At 49.6% G+C, this 24,128-nt stretch overlaps 2 protein-coding genes across 5 annotated transcripts in view; one reads left to right on the forward strand and one right to left on the reverse strand.

The window, feature by feature from the left end:
- LOC309544955 (uncharacterized protein) overlaps window positions 1–24,128 on the reverse strand; it is a gene marked incomplete at its 5' end in the record, with an annotated part of 957,880 nt that overhangs the window by 157,143 nt on the left and 776,609 nt on the right. The gene's annotated exons all lie outside the window — the stretch shown is intronic.
- SIRT6 (sirtuin 6) overlaps window positions 1–24,128 on the forward strand; it is a 131,015-nt gene that overhangs the window by 77,601 nt on the left and 29,286 nt on the right. For 2 of the 4 annotated variants that reach the window (XM_082273069.1, XM_082273067.1), the window contains 3 exons: window positions 11,758–11,853; window positions 19,440–19,520; window positions 19,631–19,754. In XM_082273069.1, coding sequence (XP_082129195.1) covers window positions 11,758–11,853; window positions 19,440–19,520; window positions 19,631–19,754 — 301 coding nt within the window. The remainder of the gene's footprint in view (window positions 1–11,757; window positions 11,854–19,439; window positions 19,521–19,630; window positions 19,755–24,128) is intronic. The other 2 variants (XM_082273068.1, XM_082273070.1) reach the window with 2 other exon arrangements.

The raw sequence follows: 24,128 nt of genomic DNA on the forward strand, positions 1-24,128 counted from the left end.
TCTGTTTGCTTCTCTCATGGCGGCCCAGGCGATCGCAAGTTGGACGCAGATGCTTAGGCGCGTCCTAGTGGCCGATTCGGCCTCAGCGGCGACCCTGGATATGGTGGATCAGATCCACCAGGGTGTCATGTATCTGTGTGATGCGGACCTGGACCTGATTCCGTTGGCCGCGCGTGTGCACAGCGTGGCGGTGTTGTCTCGCCGCCTGGTTTGGTTGAAGTGTTGGTCGGTGGACCAATCTTCACGTAAAACCTTAGCCAATCTGCCTTATGATGGGTCTCGCCTTTTTGGGGAGTCCCTGGATGTGTTGATTAAGGGGATTACTGGGGGTAAGAGCACTCTCTTGCCCCATTTCCCCAAGGCTAAGGGGGCTTCTGGGAAGAAGCATGCTAATTTTCGGCCCCCTCAGGGGTCCTTTCGTGCCTTTCGGCCGCACTACAAGGGCAAACCGTTCAAGGGCCAGGGCTCTCAGAAGAAGCCCTGGTCTGGAAAACAGAAGTCCGGCCAATCCGGACCTGCGGCCCATAACAGTTCGGCCTGAAGGGGCGCCCTCACCCAGTTTTGGGGTGGGGGGACGCTTGCTCGGTTTTCTTCAGCCCTGGTTGGCCCGTGTGCGGGACAGATGGGTTCTGGAAATCGTTCGATCTGGTTACAAGATCGAGTTTCTCTCTCGGCCAGAGAGCAGATTTTTTCCCTCAAATCTACAACTGTCTCCAGAGCGCCTGCGGGATCTGCGCCTGGCGGTGCGGGACCTGAGGGCTCAGGGAGTGGTGGTTCCGGTGCCTCATCGGGACAGATTTCGGGGGTTTTATTCCAATCTGTTCACTGTGCCCAGAAAGGAGGGCAAGGTTCGTCCAATTCTGGACTTGAAAGCTCTGAACCGCTCTGTGCGGGTTCGCAAGTTCCGCATGGAATCCCTGCGCTCGGTGGTGGCTGCCCTGGTTCCGGGGGAATTCATGGCCTCCATCGATTTGAAGGATGCGTATCTTCACATCCCCATATTCGAGGGTCATCAGAGATACCTTCGATTTGCCATTGCGGAGGATCACTACCAGTTCGTGGCGTTGCCCTTTGGGCTCGCCTCGGCTCCGCGGGTCTTCACCAAGGTGCTTGCACCGGTTCTGGCATTATTGAGAGCCCAGGGCATTTCTGTCCTGGGGTATCTGGACGACATTCTGATTCGGTCTGCGACCAGTCAGGGTCTGGAGAAGGACCTGTCTGTCACGATGCAAACTCTGCAGGAGTTCGGTTGGACGATAAATGTTCCAAAGTCGACTCTGAGTCCGTCGGTTCGTCTTCCCTATCTGGGAATGATACTGGACTCGGTGCAGGCGAAGGTCTTCCTGCCGGAAGACAAACTCAGGACTCTTCAGGAGGAAGTCAGGTCCCTCAGGGACGTTCCGAACTCGTCTCTGCGGACGTGTATGAGATGTCTGGGATTGATGGTCTCGGCTTTCGAGGCGATTCCTTTCGCGCAGTTTCACACGCGGGGTCTCCAAGCGGAGATCTTGTCCAAGTGGGACGGGCGACCTCAATCTCTGGATCTTCAGATCTCGTTGAGTCATCGCACCAGGGAAAACCTCCTGTGGTGGCTCCAGTCCCCGTTGGTGTCCGGGGGCAAGTCGTTTCGTCCGATCTCGTGGACGATAATCACCACGGATGCCAGCCTGTCGGGCTGGGGTGGTGTTCTGGGCGTTCTGTCCGCCCAGGGGACCTGGTCGGAGGGGGAGTCTTCCCTCCCGATCAACATTCTGGAATTGCGTGCGATAAGGCTCTGTCTTCATCGCTGGACGGACCGGCTGCAGGGCTGCCCGGTTCGGGTGCAGACGGACAATGCCACGGCGGTGGCCTACATCAACCACCAAGGGGGCACCAGGAGTGCCCGAGCGGCTCGAGAAGTGGCCGACATTCTGTCTTGGGCCGAGACTCATGTCCCGGCGATAACGGCGGTTCACATTCCGGGAGTGGAGAACTGGCAGGCGGACTATCTGAGTCGCCAGACCCTGGATCAGGGGGAATGGTCTCTCCACCCGGCTGTCTTCCAGATGTTGTGCGCGAAGTGGGGTCTTCCAGATGTGGACCTGTTCGCGTCTCGCCTCAACTACAAGGTGAAGAGGTTCGTGGCAAGGACGCGCGACCCTCGGGCGGACGCGTCGGACGCGTTAGTGGCCCCGTGGCATCAGTACAGGCTGATGTACGCGTTTCCACCGATTCAGTTGCTGTCCCGGTTCCTTCGCAGGTTACACTCGGAACGCAGCACGGTGATTCTTGTGGCACCGGACTGGCCTCGCCGGTCCTGGTACGCAGACCTCGTGAATCTGGCGGTCGACGCCCCCTGGCGTCTGCCTCTTCGGGACGATCTACTGTCTCAAGGACCGATTTACCATCCTGCTTTACAGTCGCTGGCTTTGACGGCCTGGCTGTTGAGACCGAGGTCCTGAAGGAGAAGGGTCTCTCTCCAGAGGTTGTTCATACCTTGATCAACGCGAGGAAGTCTTCCTCGGGAAAGGTTTATTACCGTACTTGGAAGGCCTATTTTGCCTGGTGTGAGTCCAGGGGGTTTTCACCCCGCACGTACTCGGTTTCCCGTGTGCTGTCTTTCCTTCAGACGGGTGTCGATCAGCGTTTGGCGCTGGCTACGATAAAGGGTCAGGTGTCTGCGCTGGCCGTTCTGTTTCAACGTCCCGTAGCTTCCAACTCCTTGGTTGGCACTTTTATTCAGGGTGTGCGGCATCTGGTTCCTCCTAGGAGGGATCCCTTGCCCCCTTGGGACTTGAATCTAGTCCTGTCTGTGTTACAACGTGCTCCTTTTGAACAGATCAGGGAGATCTCGTTGTCTATGTTGTCCAAAAAGGTCGCCTTTTTGGTGGCGATCACTTCGGCTCGCAGAGTGTCGGAACTGGCGGCTTTGTCCTGCAAGTCTCCGTACCTGGTTGTTCATTTGGATAAGGTGGTCTTGCGACCTAATCCTTCTTTTCTGCCGAAACGAGTTTCGGAATTCCATCTTAACGAGGATATTGTTTTGCCTTCGTTGTGCACGAAGCCTAAACATCCTAAGGAGGTGAGATTGCATTCTCTGGATGTTGTTCGAGCGATTAGGGTTTACCTTAAATCGACTGAGTCTTTTCGAAAGACGGACTCCTTGTTTGTTCTTCCAGAGGGTCCTCGGAAGGGCATGGCGGCTTCCGCCTCTACCATTGCCAAATGGATCAGGCAGACCATTGAACAGGCTTATGCCTTGCAGGGGAAGGTTCCCCCTGTGCCTGTGAAGGCGCACTCTACTAGATCTCTGAGTACGTCTTGGGCCTGTCGTCATGGGGCTTCTGTAGCCCAGGTGTGTAAGGCGGCGACTTGGTCGACCGTGCACACTTTCACAAAATTCTACAAAGTAGATGTTCAGGCATCGGCGGATGCTTCCTTTGGCCGCAAGGTTCTTAGTGCGGCTGTTCCCTAGGGTCCCTTGTTGGGGACTCCTGGCTGTTGGGATAAGTTTTGTATCCCCTGGTTTTTTGTCTTTTCCTGGGTTGTTGCTCCTGTTGAGCACTTATTTTTGCTGTTGCCCAGCTAGTTCCTTCCTTTGGTAAGGTTCCTTTCTTTGATGTGGAGACTGCGTTGCCTTTCGGCGCGGATGCGTTTCCCACCCCTCATGTTTGCACTGCTTTGGGACGTCCCCATATGTGACGAATATGAAGAGGCGGCGACTGTCGGAGGACGTAAGAGAAAACGGAATTTTTGTAAAATCTTACCTGTAAAATTCCTTTCTCTGAGTCCTCCGACAGTCGCCGCCCCCGCCCCTCTTTTGGGGTTTGAATGTATACTCTACTGCTATTCCACTAAAACTGAGATATGGTTGCAGGAAGTAGGAGGGTATTGACTGAGGGGACCACCCCTTGAGGGTGGGATATGTTAAAGCTTTATTGTTAACATATTCTGTTGCCTAGCTACTCCTTCGGAGCAAAGTCTAATACCCCATATGTGACGAATATGAAGAGGCGGCGACTGTCGGAGGACTCAGAGAAAGGAATTTTACAGGTAAGATTTTACAAAAATTCCGTTTTTTTGCTGGCGGGTTCTTCTGGTTCAGTATGGACCCTGCAGACCACGTGTCCCCACCTGATCCCCTCACGAAGGCCGCAGAGGCTTCCGGATCTCCTTCTGTCCACCAATGCATTTTTGGCGGTTCTGGAAGCATTTGGGTCCTGGGTGGAGATGGCCTTGAGAGGGCGAGGTGCGCAGAAACTATCTCAACCTACCCCTGCCTCATCTAATGTCTCGAATTCTGAGTCTGACTCAGCCGCCACAGACGTGGGTCTCCCTGCCAGGTTTGTTACCTCGCGCCCTGCCTCCTCGGATACTGAGGATGAAATTTCTACCCCCCTGCTGCGCTAGATACAGACGCTGGTGGCTGCACTGGTTGTTGCGCAGGTTGAATTTGGCACTCGCATGCCATCCGGAGCAGCTTAATTTGCTAGCATGCTCATAAAGAATGGGACCATCCAAGACGTTCCCCTGGGGTGTCTAAGTGGCTGCTAGACTTTACCCTGTTGTGGAGTCTCTGGTAACGAAGTGGACTGTGCCACCTAAGGTGGACCCACCGGTCTCCAGGCTGAATAAGGCTACCGTTATTCCAGTGGAGGAATCCCCGTCCTTTAAGGACCTGGGGGATAGGATGGCGGAGGCTTTGGCCCGCGAGCTATACTCCCTGGCCTGGTCTGCACTGAGAACAGAGTTAGGCTTGCCCTTACCACGCAGACTCTGCCTGATGGGCGGAGTTTCAATGCTGTGATTTGGTGAGGAGCATGTCCCTCCTGCCTTGGGGGAGCTGTTGGACCAGCTAGTGCAGGGCTGCACTATTTTTGCGATGGCACGCTGGGCACGGCTTCTTTATTGGGTCACTTCAGTCTCAGCAGTGGTTATCCGGCGTATACTTGGCTGAAGTGTCGGTCTGCGGATCATACTTCAAAGAGGGCTTCAACGGACCTCCTTTGTCAGGGGGATCGCCTGTCGGGAGCTGCCCTCGGATGACATTATATAAGAGTCTCACGGGGGGAAGAGTACTTTTTCTTCCACAGGCTAACCAGGGTAAGGACCCTCGTCGCAGACGAGGTCCCTGCTTTTTGGCTCACAAACAGTTTTTCTTCGTCCCTCGGGGTCAGTCGGTGAGTCCTTCAAGACTTCCGTGGGTGGCTTCAAGCGACCCTGGTCTGGCAAACAAAGATCTTTTTTTCCGGACCTGCAGACCAGGCCTACTCGGCCTGAAGGTGCGTCCTCACCTGTATATGGGGTGGGGGGGGACATCTTTGCCGGTTCTCGGACCTGCGGCTGTCCCGGATCCCAGACAGCTAGGTTCAGAAGGTCATGCAGTCCAGTTGCAAGATCGGGTTTCGATCGATCCAAGTTTTTCCAGTAAGGTTTTCCTCCACTGTACAGCTGTCCCCGGATCGCTTGCTGGCGTTCTATGGGGCAGTACAATCAACAAGGCCAGACCTAATGGCCTGGGAATCATTTCACACGAGGGTGGCTTTCTTACATCAGGGGGATTCCTGGCCTCCCTAGACATCAGAGATGCCTGCCTTCACATTCTGTTTGTGCAGGACACCAACGGGTTCTCAGTTTTTTTCCGTGGGAGAGAATCATTATCGGTAGGTGTTACCCTTTGGTCTCGCCTCTGCTCCTTGGGTCTTTACTAAGGTGTTGGCTCCGGTCCTGGCGCTGCTGCGACAGCGAGGTGTATCGGTCCTGGGTTCCTGGCCGACCTGGTTCTCCGTACGGAGTCCCCTACGGTGCTGGCGAGGAATTGGAAGTCACCATGAGAAATCTGGAGGAGTTCAGGTGGGTTCTGAACCTTCAGAAGTCGTCCCTGGTCCCCTCCATGAGTCTGGACTATCTGAGCCTGACTTTGGACTCGTCCTCACTCCCTCTGGGAAAACTCTTGAAACTTCCGGCTGCGGTTCAGCTGTTGCTGTCCAGCACGTGGCTGTCTCTTCGAACCTGCATGCAAGTTCTGGGACCGATGATATCGTCTTTTGAGGCAGGCCCTTTCGCTCAGTCCCTCTCGAGGATGCCCCAGGAGGCAACCCTTCTCAAATGGAACTAGATTCCAAACTCTCTGAACATTCGGATCCAACTGAGCCAGGTGAACTGGGATTCTTTGATCTGGTCGCTTCAGGCCCGGATGCCCAAGCGGGAAATCCTTCGTCCCCTTATACTGGACAAGTGTACCACGGATGCAAGCCTGTCCGGGTGGGGAGGAGTCCTCGGCAGGTTCTCTGCTCAGGCAGTATGGTCGCTGGAGGATCCAGGCTACTGATCAATGTCCTGAAACTAAGAACGCTACGGCTTTGCCTAGTTTACTGAACCGGGCACCTGCAGCTGTCTGGGGTGCATTCAATCGGACTAGGCCATGACCGTGGCTTATGTCATTCGCCAAGGGGGCACCAAGGGTGTCAATGCGGCCTTGGAAGTGACAGGCATTCTTTGGGCAGAGCGCCTTGTTCCAGCTCTCTCAGCTCTTCACAGTCCAGGTGTGGGTAATTGGCAGGCGGATTACCTCAAGTCGACAGGCCTTGGATGCAGGGGGATGGTCCTACATCCAAAGGTGTTCCAGCAGTTGTGCCTTCGTTGGGGCACTCCAGACGTGGATATGTTGGCATCACATCTACAGGATAGTGCAGAGGTTTGTGGCCCGCTCCCGGGACCCTCTGGCAGATGCACTGGTGGCCCCATGGGTTCTGTTGTAAGCAAGAACCTATACGAAGTTCAACATGAATGACACTGAAGTTTAGCATGGTCACCTGTGCAAGGATGATGCACGCATAATCGTGTGAAAGCGATCACGTATGGCCCTAGGTTAGTTTTGGCTGCTCTCTGCCTTTCCTCCTCTCAATTTGTTGCCAAGACTTCTTCGCAGGTTCGAGGCGGAACGGGATTCCGGTCATTCTTGTGGCTCTGGACTGGCCTTTCCCAGCTTGGTACGTTAACCTGGTCAGTCTAGTCGCAGGCGCTCCTTGGAGACTTCTATCAGGGAGGATCTATTGTGTCCAGGGCCAATCTTCCATCCTGCTTTACAGTCACTTGCTTTGTCGGCTTGGCTGTTGAAAGCCAGGTGCTGAAGGACAGGGGATTGTCTGCTTCAGTGATTCCCACTCTGCTTAAAGCGAGGGAATCGACTTCTAGGTTGATTTATCATCGTACGAGAAAGTCGTATGTTGCGTGGTGCGAATCTCTTTGGGCTCCCCCTCGCTCTTACTCGGTGGCCCAGATCTTGGCTTTCCTTCAACGGGGAGTTGATCAAAAGCTGGCCTTGAGTACTATCAAGGGTCGTGTTCGGCTTTGGCAGTTTTCTTCCAAAGGCCGTTAGCCGCCCGTTCCCTGGTGTGTAATTTCTTCCGGGGGATGCAACACTTGATACTTCCGCTGCGACCTCCTTCACCAACTGGGGGCCTTGATTTGGTGCGGTTGGTACTTTGAAAACCTCCTTTTGCAAGTATTCCGGGTTTCCCCTGCCTACCTTATCACCGAAAGTGGCCTTCTTTGGTGGCTATCACTTCTGCGCGACATTGTCCTGCTGTTCTCCCTATATGTTGGTTCATGGAGACAAGTGGTACTTCGTCCTGGACCCGTCCATCCGTCCTTCAGAAGGTGGTTTTCTAGTGTTCACTTGAACGAGGGCATTGTGTTACCATCTTTATGTCCTAAGTCAAAACATCCTAAGGAATATGCACTGCATACTCTGGATATAGTTCGGGCAATTAAGGTACTTGGCGACTACGGAGTCTTTTTGTAGGTCAGATTCGCTCTCTGTCCTCACGGATGGCCCGAGAAAAGGGCTGCTGCGACTATTTCCAGATGGATCAGACAGACTGTGGTGCAAGCTTATTCAATTAAAGGTCAGTTTCTACCTTTCCCTGTTTCGGCGCGTTCTACTAGGGCGCTTAGTGCTTCCTGGGCTTTTCGCCATCAGGCATCTGTGCTGCAGGTTTAAAGGCGGCGACCTGGTCGTCTGTTCACACCGTTACCAAATTTTATAAGGTGGATGTGCTGGCATCTGCGTATGCCTCCTTTGGCCGCAAAGTTTTGCTGGCTGCTGTTTGGAGGGCTTTCGGCCTTCCTTGCGGGTGTTTCTTCTGTTTGTATCAGGTGGGCCTCATCTTGCTGTTCTGATGAGACCTGGCCTATGTGGCCTGGTTGGCTATGTTTAGCCTTGGGGACTGTTTTTGTTCTGCTGTTCCTACCCCTCATTTGGATACTGCTTTGGGACATCCCTACTGATATGCATCGGAGGACTGCGTCCGTCAATGAATGATCGAGAAAACTGGCTTTTTGACTTACCGTAAAATCCTTTTCTCTTCTCTTAAGTTCATTGACGGATGCAGTACCCGTCCCTCTATTTTGGGTTGGGTTGGTGTTACTTCTCTGACACTGCTTTGATACAAAACTGACATCCTATGCAGGAAGAGAGAGGGTGTACCCTCCGGGACTGCCCATAGGCTTAGCCAGAACTTTTGTTCTGCCTAGTGTCCTACTCCTGTAGGGGGCAGTATAACCCTACTGATATGCATCCGAGGACTGTCTGTCAATGAACTAGAGAGAAGGATTTTAGTCAAAAATCTAGTTTTTTAAAAAAAACTGTGTAAAAATAATAAATAAAATGGGGAAAAAAAAAAATTAAGCGCCCTGTCCCCCGTTAGCTCACGTGCAGAAGCGAATCCCGCCCACATATGTAAACGTTGTTTAAACCACACATGAGGTATTGCCGCGTTTGTTAGAGTGAGAGCAATAATTTGAGCCCTAGACCTCCTCTGTAACTCTAAGCTGGTAACCTGTAGAAATGTTTAAATTGTCTCCTTTGGAAGGCGTACATTACTTGGTGTCCGTCTCTGAGAGATACCCTCATCCTGAAGGTTATGGTAAGTGTGTAATGATCCAAAGGACCACACCCGCTGATAGTCAGAGGTCGCAGGCCTGAAGGCGAGGGTCCCCACCCAAAATGGATCTCCCACAGAGGGAATATAGGAGCTCTTATTATAACTAATCAAAAAGAGGGAACACATTATATATCGATACCTGAATATGGAGTGTGAATAACACTCATAATTTCTTATGTACATCAAAAAACTTGTTGTTATACTTAAAAAAGGTAGAAAAACGCACAAAACAAAAGCACAAAAAATTTAATAAAACGCACAAAAAATTAAATGGTCAAGCCGAGCGCGCCAGAAGTAAAGAGGTATCTTAATATCAGTCTTTAGGAAAAGGACTTGGGAATATAGTGAGGAAAAACTGTACTGCAACTGACTATATATGTTGAAAAACCAAAAGGAGATTTTCTTTCCCATAGACTTATCCACTGACATACATTCAGGCAGAAAAGCACATAAGGTCCAATTCCTTCTACATAGCAAAGATACATAAGAAGAAAGAAAGCAATGGCTAAGTAAAAATGATCAGAAAAAAGGTTCTGGCAAATTCCACCAACCTTCAATGAAAAAAATCAGCTTTTACCTTTTACTAGAGATGTATAATGGTCTGGCGCGCTGGGAATGCAGGATGACACTGAGGATTGCATAGACTGAGCTGCTATTTATAATCCCTCCACAGGGCGCGTGGGGCGGGATGCGGACATAAGGTCCGGCCAGAGGGAATGGGCACATCCGCCCTGTCTGTCAGAGAGCACACCTGCACTTCCCCCCATACCGGAAAAGCATTCCCAGCAGGGGGAAGTGACTGTGTGCAATGTGACACAATGGAGTGGTGATCTGACAGTAGGGCAGCAATAAGGCCGCATGACTCGGCCAGAAAGGGCAGCGCCCCAGCATCTCCCCCCCCCCTCCTGGTGGAGGGGAGGAATACGCTGAGAACGCCTCGGGCGTCTGTATGGGGGATCTCTTGGTAGGGCAAGTGACCATCACATCCCGCCATATAGGAACCGGCCACCAGAGGGCGCATCAATGTAAGTTATGGAAAGAGATGGAAAAGGAATGACACCATTGTGCAAAGAGTCAAAATATCCCACATATACACTTCTTATTGTTCAAATAGGTATAATAAGTGCAACAGAGAAAGAAAATAACCTAATTTATACAAGACATTTGTTCAAAAACAAATTGATAAATATGATTTTTTTCTGAATAATACCAGCATTTGTATGTATGTCCAATACATAAGAGAGCAAAGGAGCAGCTGCTCTCTTATGAAGGTTGGTGGAATTTGCCAGAACCTTTTTTCTGATCATTTTTACTTAGCCATTGCTTTCTTTCTTCTTAGGTATCTTTGCTATATAGAAGGAATTGGACCTTCTGTGCTTTTCTGCCTGAATGTATGTCAATGGATAAGTCTATGGGAAAGATAAAATCTCCTTTTGGTTTTTCAACACATATAGTCAGTTGCAGTACAGTTTTTTCCTCCCTATATACCCAAGTCCTTTTCCTAAAGACTGATATTAAGATACCTCTTTACTTCTGGTGTGCTCGGCTTGACCATTTAATTTTTTGTGTGTTTTTATTACATTTTTTTCTACCTTTTGTAAGTATAACAAACATCAAGTTTTTTGATGTACATATGAAATTATTAGTGTTATTCACACTCCATATTCAAGTATAGATATATAATGTGTTCCCTCATATTTGTGTTAGCCACAAATTCCTTGGTTCACACCTTCGTTCAGGCTGTTCCCTATTTGTCTCCTCTGGTAAGGTCCCTGGTACCTCCGTGGGATCTTAATCTGGTGCTGTCAGTTCTTCAAAAACCGCCATTTGAAAATATTCGTGGGATTCCTCTACTGACTTCATCACAGAAGATGGCCTTCTTGGTGCCTATTACTTCTGCACGCAGAGTTTCAGAACTGGCTGCGTTGTCCTGTCTGTCACCTTACTTGGTGGTTTACAGGGACAAAGTGGTTCTCTGTCCTTGTCAGTTGTTCGTTGTTCGTTCCTAAGTCCCTCTCAGGTTTCCACTTGAATGAGGGCATTGTGTTGCCTTTGCTGTGTCCTAAGCCAAAGCATCCAAAAGAGATTACCTTAAATTCCCAGGATGTAGTTCAAACCACCAGGGTGTATCTGGCAGTGACTGAGTCCATTCGCAAATTAGATTCCTTATTTGTTCTTACGGATGGTTCTCGTAAGGGGCAGGCCGCATCTGCTGCGACCGTTTCCAAATTGATCAGGCAGACGTGCAGGCCTATTCCATTAAGGCTCGGGTCACACTTATGCGATGCGGGAAGGCTGCGAATTCGCAGCCTGTTCCCGCATCGCAAACGCACCCTTGGCAGTTCACACTGCCATATGCGATACGCTGGGGGTGTCAATGTAATCTTAACGACACCCCCAGTTTCATCGCATATCGCAGTGCGATCTTGCAGTTCGCACAGGATCGGATCACACAAGTGTGAACTGCTGTGCGATCCGATCCTGATGCTGCTGCAAAAAAGGGTCCTGTGCGTCTTTGGTGCGGTGCGAATTTAGCCATACAAAGTGTATGGCTAAACTCGCACCGCACAGCCGATCGCATGTAATGAAGGAGCAGTGCGCTCCGACATTACATGCGATTGCCGCAGCCGCACAAGTGTGAACCGGCACTAAGGGTCAGGTTCCTCCTTTCAAAATATTTGTCTCCTATGGGATAGCAAATCATAATGTTTTGAGTTTAGTTAAATTTTAGGCATATTTTGGCAAATGGTTTTGTTTATAGAGGACCATTCTGAATGTATTCCACATCAAATTGTAGAATAATTGATTAATGCCAACCTCTTACTTTCAGACAGTATGTTCGAGACTGTGTTGTGGGATCGATGGGATTAAAACCTACTGGAAGACTTTGTGATGTTCCCAAAGTTAGGGGCCTACGGTCATGCAGGTAACAAAAAAAAAAAAAAAGTGCTATTGATTTTGATGTGTAAAAATGGTAGAGCAAATAAATTTTTTCTTTCATTCATTGAGAGGGACAGCTCTTGATATTCATGACCTTTGGGTTTTACTGTCCCCTACAGGAGTAGGACAGTAGGCAGAAAATAATTCTGGCTACACCCATGGGCAGTCCCAGGGGGTATACTACCTCTCTCTGTTACAGCCACTCCGTTTTTTTTTCTGCCTAGTCAGGAGTAAGGACCTATTTCCTTGCTGGGATCTTTGGTACTGGCAACATTTCTTAGATCAAAATTGTTTTTCTCCTAGATTTTTTCCTGTGAGATCTACATTCAACTGCTGGACTGGGCGACGGGCTGGATAATCTTGATCCAGTGGTCACCCCAGTCTGGCCAGCGAGCACGCACAGACCTCAGCTCCACGCTAGGTCGACTGTGACATCGCCCTACTAGACGGGGGCTGGCTTGCGAGTTAAACACCTCGCGAGGTCGCAAACAACCGGGTCCCGGCTCAAGTCGCAGCGTTCCTCGTGGCAGACAGCCACCCATTTCGATGGAGAGGGCTTTTGTCAGGAGCGGTGCCCGCCTGGTTCCTCGTATGGTGAGTAGCTGTCCCCCCTTCTCTCCCTGGAGGGTTTTGGGGTGGCCGTGGACCCCACCTTGGGATGGTCGTTTCCCCCAGGTTCCCCTCCTTCCCACAGGCACTTCCCCCATTGCCAAGTCCCTCATCCTGCCTCCCCCTCCACGCTGGGGATGTTTGGGTGGTCTGGCCACTTTCCTGGGATAGGGGCAGGGTGCTAACTGGCTCCTGCCAGGGCCCTCCATACTGCCTGGATCGGTCCTTGAGGCCTGGTCTCCCTCCTGGGTCCCTGTAAGCCTCGTGGTGCTGCGCGGGGCGCCATTTTGTTGTAGCTTGTGTGTTCTATACACGGCAGTCATGTTTGTGTAAGTCCAGCAGCCATTTTGTTGTGGTTTGCCATTGGAAATAGCGGCGGCCTTAACAGTGGAGCCCTGTGGGCGGCGATTTAGGCAGTGGGAGCCCCTCCTCGTCCCCTGGTGCTGACTCCTGGGTCATTTTACTTCCTGATCGCCGCACGTGTAGGTGCCTGTTTCTGTGGTTGGTGAGTCTGGCGGGGTCCTCTCTGCTGAGGGTTGCTTGGTGCTTTGTGCCTGGGACTGGGTGGTGCTACCAGCGCGGTGGGTGTTGTCCTTCAGCAGTCTTTTTCACTTTTTATGGGGTCCCCCTGGTGACGTTTCCCCACCTGATTCCCCTCTCTGAGGCTTCAGGGCCCTCCGGGTCCCAACCATCTGTCCATGCACTGACGGCGGTCCTGGAGTCGCTTGTATCCCAGGTGAAGGTGGCTTGCAGGCGACGGGCTAGCAAAAAGCGCCCCCGCCTTCCACTGCCTCATATATAGTTACATAGTTACATAGTAGGCGAGGTTGAATAAAGACAATAGTCCATCCAGTTCAACCTGTGTAGGTGTGTGTGACTGTAATCATCTAACATAGCCCTCAATCTCCTGATCCTTGAGATGTAAGTCTAAGAGTCTTTTGAAAGTCACCATACTACCCGCAGAAACCACCTCTTGTGGTAGACAATTCCACAATCTTGTAGCCCTAACAGTAAAGAACCCCCCACGTTGCCTGAGGTTAAAACGCTTCTCCTCTAATCGCATTGTATGTCCTCGAGTCCTCATGCAATTCCTTCGAATGAACAGCTTTTCTTCTAAGCTGAGATCCCCATTAAGATATTTATAAATTGCTATCATGTCCCCTCTCAGACGTCTTTTCTCCAGGGAAAATAAATCGAGCGATTGCAGCCGCTCTTCATAGGTAAGGTCCTCCAACCCCCTAATCAGTTTAGTTGCCCTTCTCTGGACTTTCTCCAGCTCCAACACATCCCTCCTGAGGACTGGCGACCAGAACTGGACAGAATACTCCAGATGCGGTCGGACCAGAGTTTTATAAAGTGGAAGGATTATAGTCTTATCTCTGGAATACATCCCTTTCTTTATGCATGCTAATATTCTGTTGGCTTTGGAAGCTGCCGCTTGGCATTGCATGCTGTTGCCTAATCTATCATCAACTAAGACTCCCAAATCTTTCTCCATTTTTGATTCCCCCAAGGGTTCCCCTCCTAACGTGTATTGTGTTTTTATGTTTTTGGTCCCCAAGTGCAAAACCTTACACTTCTCCACATTAAACCTCATTTGCCATGTCGTTGCCCACTCCGTAATTTTGTCCAGGTCATTCTGTAGGATATCTGCTTCATGCTGTGCAGTTATTGCCCTGGCCAATTTTGTGTCATCTGCAAAAACTGATAACGAACTACTGATCCCTTCCTCAATGCTGTTTATGAATAAATTGAACAAGGTTGGTCCCAGGACTGAGCCCTGGGGCACCCCGCTTACTACCTCAGACCAGTCTGAGTATGCGCTGTTTATTACTACCCTTTGGACACGGCCTTTTAGCCAATTCCGTATCCAAGAGCAAACCCTGCTGTCGATACCTGCAGACCTTATTTTATAAATTAAGCGCTTGTGGGGAACTGTATCAAACGCCTTAGCGAAATCCAAGTACACCACATCCACTGGTCTCCCCCTATCTAGCTCACAGCTCACTTCCTCGTAGAATGCTAAGAGATTGGTTTGACAAGAACGCCCATTTGTAAACCCGTGCTGGTTACTACTGATGATGTTGTTGTCTTTAGCATACTCTACGATATAGTCCCTTATCATCCCCTCCAAAAGTTTACATATTATTGATGTCAGACTGACAGGCCTATAATTTCCCGGGATATGTCTCTGGCCCTTTTTGAATATCGGGATCACGTTAGCCTTCCTCCAATCCCCTGGTACATCTCCTGTCCTAATACTGTCAGCAAAGATCATGAACAGTGGTCTAGATATAACCATACTGAGTTCCTTGAGCACTCTCGGATGTACGCCATCCGGGCCTGGTGATTTGTTTGTGTTAAGTTTATCCAGTCTTTCCCTGATTTCCCCCTCTGTTAGCCATAGTGGCAAGTCCTGTGTATTACTACTAACCATACAGTCATGGTCCGTGTACCCTTCCTTTTCCTGCGTAAAGACTGACGAGAAAAAAGAATTCAGCACGGTTGCTTTTTCAGTGTCCTCTGTAACCATCCTCCCATCATCGTTAATTATCTCATCAGATCCTAAATCTGATTCTGCCGCCTCGGACGTGGGTCAACCTGCAGGGTCTGCGGCCACACGGCTTGAATCCCCTGATAGTGAGGATGATTCCTCCATGTCTGCGACCACGCACGAAAAGGTGCTGGTGGATGCACTGATTGTATTTGTGCGTGAGACCCGGAAGATGGAGGACGCAGCTGAAGCTGCGACAGAGGCACAGGTGCCCTTTGGCACTCGCAAGCCATCCGAAGTGGCAAAGGTGTTTCCTTTCCCTGTCTATTTTGACAGAATTTTCACTAAATAGTGGGGATGACCAAAGCGTCCCCATGGGGTCCCTAAGTGCTTTACTAGTCCCTTCTTAAGAAGTGGACTGTGCCACTGGTGGTGGACCCTCCACTTTCCAGATTAAACAAGGCAGCAAATTTTTTTTCGGTTGAAGAGTCCCCGGCCTTTAAGGATCCGGCTGACCAGATACACTCTGGCTGGTTCGGCAATGGGGCCGGTATTCACCATGGCCCTAGTGTCGCCAACTCTGACCGAGTGTGCTAAGCTGCTACACCATGACCTGAAGGGGGAACAGCTCCCCCTGCCTTTGCCGAGCTGGCGGACCAGCTGGTCCAGGGGCTGCAGTTTATCTGTGATGCCTCTTTGGATGCGGCTCCCCTGATGGCTCGCCTCTTGGTTTTGGCTCAAGTGCTGGTCTGCAGATCAGACTTTAAACAAGGCCTTGACTGATCTTCCTTTTCAAGATTGCCTGTTTGGAGCTACCCTGGATGACACCATTAAAGGTCTCACAGGAGGGAAGAGTACCTTTTTCCTTCCGCAAGCTACTAAGGGCAAGGAACCTCGTCGTAAACGTGGGCCTTCCTTAGCTCAAAAGACGTTTTTTTTTTTCATCCCTCAGGGTCGACTGACGGGCTTGAAGCCTTTCAGAGCCTCTTCTGGAAGATCCAAACGAACCTGTTCTGATCGGGCTTCTCCAGACCCGTGGACAAAGGCTCCTTCTGCATGAAGGTGCACCCTCACCCGTAAGTCTCCACTAAGTCTTTTCGTCCAGGATAGAGTTCCGCTCTTGTACCTCGGCAAGGTTTTTTCTTTCCAACTTGCACCTATCACCAGACTGCTTACAGGGCCTGTTTGGAGGAATGGGGGTACAAGACCGGTTCCCACCATGGAACATTGTCTGGGTTTCTATTCAAACCTGTTCACAGTTGCCAGGAAGGAAGGCAAAGTGCGTCCAATCCTGGACCTCAAGGCGCTAAACTGCTTAGTGCGGGTACAGAAGTTCAGAACGGAGTCCATTCGAACAGTGGCGGCATCCCTGTGTCACGAGGATTTCCTCGCCTCTATTGATATCAAGGATGCCTACCTACACATTCCAATATGTGCCAATCACCAGCATTTTCTCCGCTTTGTTGTGCGGGAGAAGCATTATCAATTTGTGGCGTTACCCTTTGGTCTCCCACCTGCTCCTTGGGTCTTCACAAAAGTGTTAGCCCCAGTGCTAGCTTTGCTATGCCAATGGGGAATCGCGGTGCTGGGCTACTTGGACGATCTCCTTCTGCAAACGGAGTCTCCCTCTGCTCTGGTGGAGATCCTGGAGATCACAATACATACTCTGCGCAAGTTCGGCTGGATTCTGAATTTTCAGAAGTCTGGTTCCGTTGACAAAGCTGGAATATCTGGGCCTGACTTTGGACTCGGCCTTAGCCAGAGTGCTCCTTCCTCTGGACAAACTCCAGAAATTTCAGGCTGCAGTTCGCCTACTGCTGTCCAATGAATGGTCATCCCTCTGGACTTGCATGTGGCTGCTGGGCCTGACGATGTCTACCTTCGAGGCGGTTCCATTTGCACAGTTCCATATGAGGTCCCTGCAAAGAAAAATTCTGACCAAATGGGACAAGACTCCTCAGGCTCTGGACAATCCAATCTGGCTTAGTCAGAGCATGAAGGAGTCCCTAAAATGTTGGCTTTGTTTTCCGGCGCGTTGGCTGGGAAAATCCTTCCTCCCTTTGTAATGGACAGTGGTCACCACGGATGCCAGCCTGTCCGGCTGGGGAGGCATCCTCGACAAGCATTCTGCTCAGGGGATCTGGATGCTGGAGGAGTCCAGACTCCCGATAAATGTCTTGGAACTCCGAGTGATCAGACTGTGTCTGGATCATTGGACGAATCGTCTTTAGGGTTGTCCAGTGTGAATTCAATCGCACAATGCCATGGCCGTGGCTTAGGTCAATCACCAAGGGGCCACAAGAAGTGTCCTGGCGGCTCTGGAGGCAGCCGGCATTCTAAGGTGGGCAGGACGGTTCGTTCCAGTCCTCTCCGCCGTACACATTTCCAGGGTGGAGAATTGGCAGACGGATTACCTCAATGGCAAGCGTTGGACCACAGGGAGTGGTCCCGTCATCCGGAGGCATTTCATCAGCTGTGTCTCCAGTGGGGCACCCCTGAGGTGGATCTGTTGGCGTCTTAGCTCAACAGAAAAGTGCAGAGGTTTGTGGCTCGGTCAAGGGATCCTCTAGTGGAGGCCACAGAGGGCGGTGGCCCCGTGGAGTCAGTATCGTTTGATTTACACCTTCCCTCCTCACAAGCATTTGCCAAGACTTCTACGCCAGATCGAGGCAGAAGGGATTCCAGTCATCTTAGTGGCTCCAGACTAGCCTCGCTGGGCTTGGTACGCCGATCTGGTGCGGCTGATCACCGACGTTCCTTGGCAGCTTCCTCTCAGGGAGGATCTGCTGTCCCAAAGGGCGTTCTTCCATCCTGCTTTACAGTCACTGGCTTTGACGGCTTGTCTGTTGAACACCAGGTGCTGAAGGATAGGGGTTTATCTGGGTCGGTGATTCCTACATTGTTGAAAGCTAGGAAATCTATCTCTTGAAAGATCTACCATCGTACGTGGAAGAAGTACATTGTGTGGTGTGAGTCTCTTCGGGTTCTTCCTCGGTGCCTCGGATCTTGACCTTCTTTCAACGGGGGGGGGGGGGGGGGGTTGAACAGAGATTGGCCTTGGGTACCATCAAGGGCCAGGTGTCTGCTTTGCCGGTCTTCTTCCAACGACCTTTGGCAACACACTACCTGGTGCATACCTTACTTCAGGGTGTCCAACATATGGTTCCTCCAGTGCGTGCTCCATTGCCGCCTTGGGATCTTAATTTGGTGCTTTCAGCTCTACAGAAGCCTCCTTTTGAAAATATTCGGGAGATTCCCCTGCTTACGCTGTCCCATAAGGTGGCCTTTTTAGTGGCTATCAACTCTGTGCGCAGGGTGTCGGAACTGGCGGCGTTATCCTGTCATTTACCTTACCTGTTAATTCACAGGGATAAGGTGGTTCTTTGTCCCTGTCTGTCGTTCCTTCCAAAGGTTGTCTCTGATTTTCATTTGAATAAAGACATTTGTGTTGCTTTTCCTGTGTTCCAGGCCAAAACATCCAAAGAAAATTGCCTTGCATGCCTTGGATGTGGTCCAGGAAATTAGGGTGTACCTGGCAGCTACAGGGTCTTTCAGAAAGTCAGACTCTCCATTTGTGCTCATAGATGGGCCTAGAAAAGCGTTATCCACTTCCTCTGCGACTATTTCCAGATGGATCAGACAGACCGTGGTTCAGGCCTATTCCATCAGGGGTCAGGTTCCTCCATTCCCTGTCAAGGCACAATCTACTAGGGCGCTTAGTGCCTCCTGGGCTTTCCGTCATCAGGCGTCGGTGACGTAGGTTTGCAAGGCGGCCATCTGAACGTCGGTGCACACTTTTACAAAGCTTTATAAAGTGGACGTGTTGGCATCTGCAGATGCTTCCTTTGTCCCCAAGGTTTTGCAGGCTGCTGTTTAAGAGGACCTCATCCTCTTTGAGGGTGTGGTTTTTTTCAGATGGGCTCCAGTTGTTTGGTTGAGCTCCTGTTGTCTGGTTGGCTAATATTTAGTCTTGGGAATGTTTTTGTTGTTCCCACCCCTCATGTTTAAATCTGCTTTGGGATGTCCCAATGGTAATGAATATCAGGAGCTGTCAATGAACAGAAGAGAAAATGGGATTTTTGACTTACCGTAAAATCAGTTTCCCTGATGTTCATCGAAAGACACAGCACCCACCCCTCTGTGGAGTTATAATTCTCCTGACACTGCTTGTAACAAAACCAAGTGGCTGTAGCAGAGAAAAGGAGCATACCCCCTGGGACTGCCCATGGGTGTAGCCAGAATCTTTTTCTGCCTAGTGTCCTACTCCTGTAGGATCAGTATAACCAAATGGTTATGAATATCAGGAGCTATGTCAGTCAATGAAAATTAGAGAAATTGATTTTATGGTAAGTCAAAAATCCCATTTTAAATTGCATTTATATGCCTTTAATGGTACAATATCAGTTAATGGGTATATTTTTCAGAGAATAATTTTTAGTGTGACATAATTGAGTGTTATTTTCTCTTAGAGGAAAGCTGATTGATACTATTCTGGATTGGGAAGATTCTTTGCCTGAGAGAGACTTAAACCTAGCTAATGAAGCCTGCAGGTAATTAGAAATTAGATCTTTCATGTCCAAAATGTAAAATTTTCTAAAGGTCTGTGTGTTTTTTTTTTTTTTTTTTATTTATTTATTTATTTATTTATTTTTTTTTTTAGAAAAGCAGATCTGGCAATCACACTTGGAACATCACTTCAGATTAAACCCAGTGGAAATCTTCCTCTTTTAACCAAGCGTAAAGGTGGGAAATTGGTCATCGTGAACCTGCAACCAACCAAACATGTGAGCTTTAACATTTCTTATACAAACTTTACTGAGCATGCTCTTGTGTATTAGAGTTAGAATAATGTTAAAGTCAGAACTGTCTGTGGTGTTCCTAGATTTTTTGACTCGTCAGTGGCCATTCAGAACAAATGCAAAGTAACACTAATATTTATTTGTATTTCTTCGGAGTCTGTTTTTGGCAGCAGCTGCTCAAGTAAGTCCTGGCTGATATTTTTGGAATCATGAAATGCCAGTAATAGTGGAAGCTGCAAAAATGGGGTAAGAGGTAGGGGCTAAAGTGGGACAACTGGCCGCAGCCTTGTGGATGTGATCACCCTGGAACAGAAGACAGGTGATAATCTTGTGCAAGTGCTTTGGCCTCTTAGGTTACTTGTCATTGTTAGATGAGGCTGGGGACAAAATGGGTCTATGTGAGCTGATAATGAAAGACCAATTTTCTGGTTCCTTTGGTCTTTTTTTGTCTGTAATAAGAAAGTACTCTCCTTTGCAGGATCGATTTGAATCCCAATAATTCTGGTGGCTCTAAATTGGCCCAGCAAGCCTTGATATGGCGGCCTTCTGGTCTCCTACACCTTCCTGCAGTTTTTCTGTCCAAAGCCCCCTGCTGATTTGAACAGCCTGGATGCTGGGGGGCTTGTGATGGACAGGGCTTGTCAGGGTCTGTGATTTAGACGATTCTCAGACACGGTAGGCTACTTCATTATACCTTTTTTCGCTTGATGTGAGTCCTTGTTGGTCTATTCTTGAGTTTATTCGGTGCCAAGGATCCTGCCTTTTCTACAGGGTGGAGTGGATCAGGGTCTAGACCTTTGCAAAATGAAAAGATCAAATATTGGCCTTAGCCATCATGTTTCAATGCCTGCTGGCTTCCCATTCTCTGGTGCATACTTTTTTTTTTTTTTTTTCTTTTTTTCTTCAAGGTGTGATGCATAGTGTTCTGATGGTTTGGCCTTCAGAGATGCATGAAACTTGAACTTGGTACTTTTGGTCTTAAACAGAAGGGCTCTGTTTGAGAATCTTTTGCAAACTTTCTCTGTTTGCAGCCCTAATGTTGTAAATATCCTTTTTTGGTTTGCACAGGGTCAGGGCAGTGGGGCCCCATTTACTTCCCAAGGTTATATCTGCCTTTCATATAATTTGAAGATATTGTGTTGTCATCTCTCTTCCCCAAACACTGGTTCATCGCAAGGAGATGCAATATCTAGTGGCAGTCTGGGGTATTTATTCTGTAGAACATACTCCTTTTTTGCTTTCCCAGACAGCCCTCATCAGGGTCTACCTACTCCTTGGTGACGATTTCCAGATTTATTGTACGGGGTATGCAGGCCCCATATTCAATTACTGATTTTTCACTCGTTCCCCTAGAGCAACTTTTCTCACACTTTTTAACAGAAAGGAACCCTTGTAAAAATGTTCTGGTTTCAGGGAACCCCTGCTAAAAATCACTATATCTACAACACATAATACATTAATGTGGTGGCCAGTGGGAACATTGCTCCTTACACTTGTCATTGGGGAAAAATTACCCCCTTAAAGATAGCTTAAAAGATCAGTGGTATCAGTGGGAACTTGCCTAGGAGGCAGAAATTGCCTATTGCTCAAAGAACGCCTTAGCAACCCCGGGGTCGGGAACCCTGGTTGATAAACCCTACACTAGAGTGGTGTGCCCTGTGCTTTTTTTGGACCAAGCTTCAATATCTATCTCAATTTTGCAAAGCCACCACTTAGTTTTCAGTGCTTACCTTTACAAAATTGTAGAAGGTTGATATTTTTGCCTCATTGGATGCCAGTTTTGGCCGTGGCGGTGTTATGTTGTCAATGCACTATGTGGTTCTTGTTTGCCTGTCCTTCTGCTCTCTGCTTTGGAGCATCCCAGTTGTTTGAAATCTACCAGTCCTCGCTGTGTCTTTCAATAAATTGTACATGGAATTTTTGTAATCCCCAAAAAGGGTAACGGTTGTCACTCCTATTTAAGTCTTAATGTGTGTACACCACATTCCATTTTTTTTTTGTTACAAATTTAGCTTAAAGTGAATGTAAAGTCTGTTTTTAAAAAAAAAAAAAAAATGTTCTACTTACCCTCCTCTTCTCGGGTCCCTCGTTGCTGCTTCTGGCCCCTCCCTCCCATCGAGTGCCCCTACGGCAAGTAGCTTACTATGGGGGCACCCGAGCCGAGCTGCAGCTCCGTGTGCCCATTCTGACACAGAGCTGCCATTCGGCCCTGCCCCTCTCTCTCCTGATTGGCTGACTTTGATTGACAGCCATGGGATCCAATAGCGCCTCGGTTGTGTCTCGACCAATCAGGAGAGAGAGAGAGTCAGGTACGGCCGAAGGGACTCATGGAAATCGCTGGAGAGAGAAGGGGTTCAGGTAAGTTTTAGGGGGTACTTGTCAGGCTACTACACCCTGAAGGTTTTTTATCTTAATGCACAGAATGAATTAAGATAAAAAGCCTTCTGACTTTACAACTCCTTTAAACACATAGGGTGCTTTTCTCGTTTTTCTTCTTGAAGGCATTTTGCATTAAACAGGCCCACGCTCAAGTGAAGGGTGACTGATCTGGTTGGTTTCCCTCAGTCAGTTGGGGCCAAATTTCCATTTTGGCAATGGAATAGGTTTCATTCCACCCGCTCTTCCCAGCGTTGCAAGGCCATAGGGGTATCCTGCCTGCGGGACTATCCACATCACGGTGGGCAGCCCCCTTAAAGGGGCTCTTTTTGAGACCTCCTATGCAGGCCTCCTTGGAGGGTCGTCAGAGGGTGTCCCCTTTCTGCGGGCTTCAGTCTGTGGCCCCTTCGTGGGCCCTCAGTCGGCACCCCCTTTGCGGTGCCTCAGTTGGCAGCCCCTTCAGATTTATTATTTTTTTTTGTGTTTTCTGGGTAGAGGTGGCACTTGCACATAAGACTAGTAAATAGCGCCCCCCTCCCTCCCCTGCCTCATCTTATCCGATTCTGAATCTGGCTCTGTTGCCGCAGACATGAACCACTCTGCGGGGCCTGTAGCCGCACTCTCTGATCTATCTGATAGTGAGGATGGTTCCTCGTCTCCAGTAGCTGCGCACGAGAAGGAGCTGGTTGACTCAGAGTTTTAATACTTCTGACACTGCTTGTTTCTAAACTGAAGGCCTGTAGCAGAGAGGGGGATATATTTTTTTCTGCCTAGTGTTCTACTCCTGTAGAGGGCGAAATAACCCTATGGTTGTGAATATGGTACGCTGTGTCCGTCAATGAACTCCGAGAAATGGATTTTGCGGTAAGTATAAAAATCCTATTTCTTTTACGTCCTCCGACAGTCGCCGCCTCTTCATATTCGTCACATATGGGGTATTAGACTTTGCTCCGAAGGAGTAGCTAGGCAACAGAATATGTTAACATTAAAGCTTTTAACATATCCCACCCTCAAGGGGTGGTCCCCTCAGTCAATACCCTCCTACTTCCTGCAACCATATCTCAGTTTCAATGTCTAGCTTGTTAGGAGTGGCTGGCTCTCTCTGTGCTGGGGCTTTGTGCCCCAGACTCTTTCTTTCTTCTTTTTTGATTTTTTGTTTGAGTTTTCTCTCTACCTTTACTTAGCTGTTCTTTTTGTCAGCGTTAGTTAGTTCTTCGGATGAAGAGGATCATGCGGGCTGGGTCTCGGGCTGATCCCCCTGGTCGCAGGTCGTGGGTCAGTGGCTTCCCAGCCTGCCATCGAGCGTTCAGCCAGGTAACGCTCCTGGCACAGTGAACGACCCATCCCTGTTCGGTGCAGGGATGATTGGTGAGGTGGCTACCTCACTGGACGCTGTGCGGTTTCTTAACCCCCATTCTGTGCGTCTTGTATGCGACTCTCCCTGCCTCATGTGCAGCGGCTTGTTCGCCTGTGCGGGTCCCCCACGCCATTGTGAGGTAAGTGTATCTATGTGGGGACCTGTCTGTCTGGGGGGGTGTCAGTCTGGGACTGTGTAACCTGCCTCTGTTCACACTGTTTGTCTCCCTATCACTCGGCTGCATGCTGTGGGCTGCAAGGGGGGGGGGGGGAGCTGTGTGACACTGTGTGTGTCAGCCTTGTCAGTGTGAGAAGCTGTGTGCTGTGGGGCATGTTTTTGGGCATGTTTGGGCACTATACAGCGATCGCTGCGGCGATCTGACATGTTTTTTTTTATAATGACATGTGTCCATTACTGTACTGTGGAGCGGCGGTTTCGGCGCCAAATGGCGCCATTTTGCCTACACTCGCTCCGGCCGTATGTTCTACATGCATGGCGGCCATTTTCTTGTAGCCTCCCATAGGCTTTCATAGAGCGCCATGGCGGCATCACTTCCTCTTCTCCAGGAACACCGATCGAGGCAGCAGCAGCGGCGAGGGTCTCCTCAGGTTATATCCTTCTTATCC

The sequence above is a fragment of the Pelophylax lessonae genome, assembly GCF_965119305.1.
Source record: "Pelophylax lessonae genome assembly, chromosome: 1".
Lineage (NCBI taxonomy): Eukaryota > Metazoa > Chordata > Amphibia > Anura > Ranidae > Pelophylax > Pelophylax lessonae.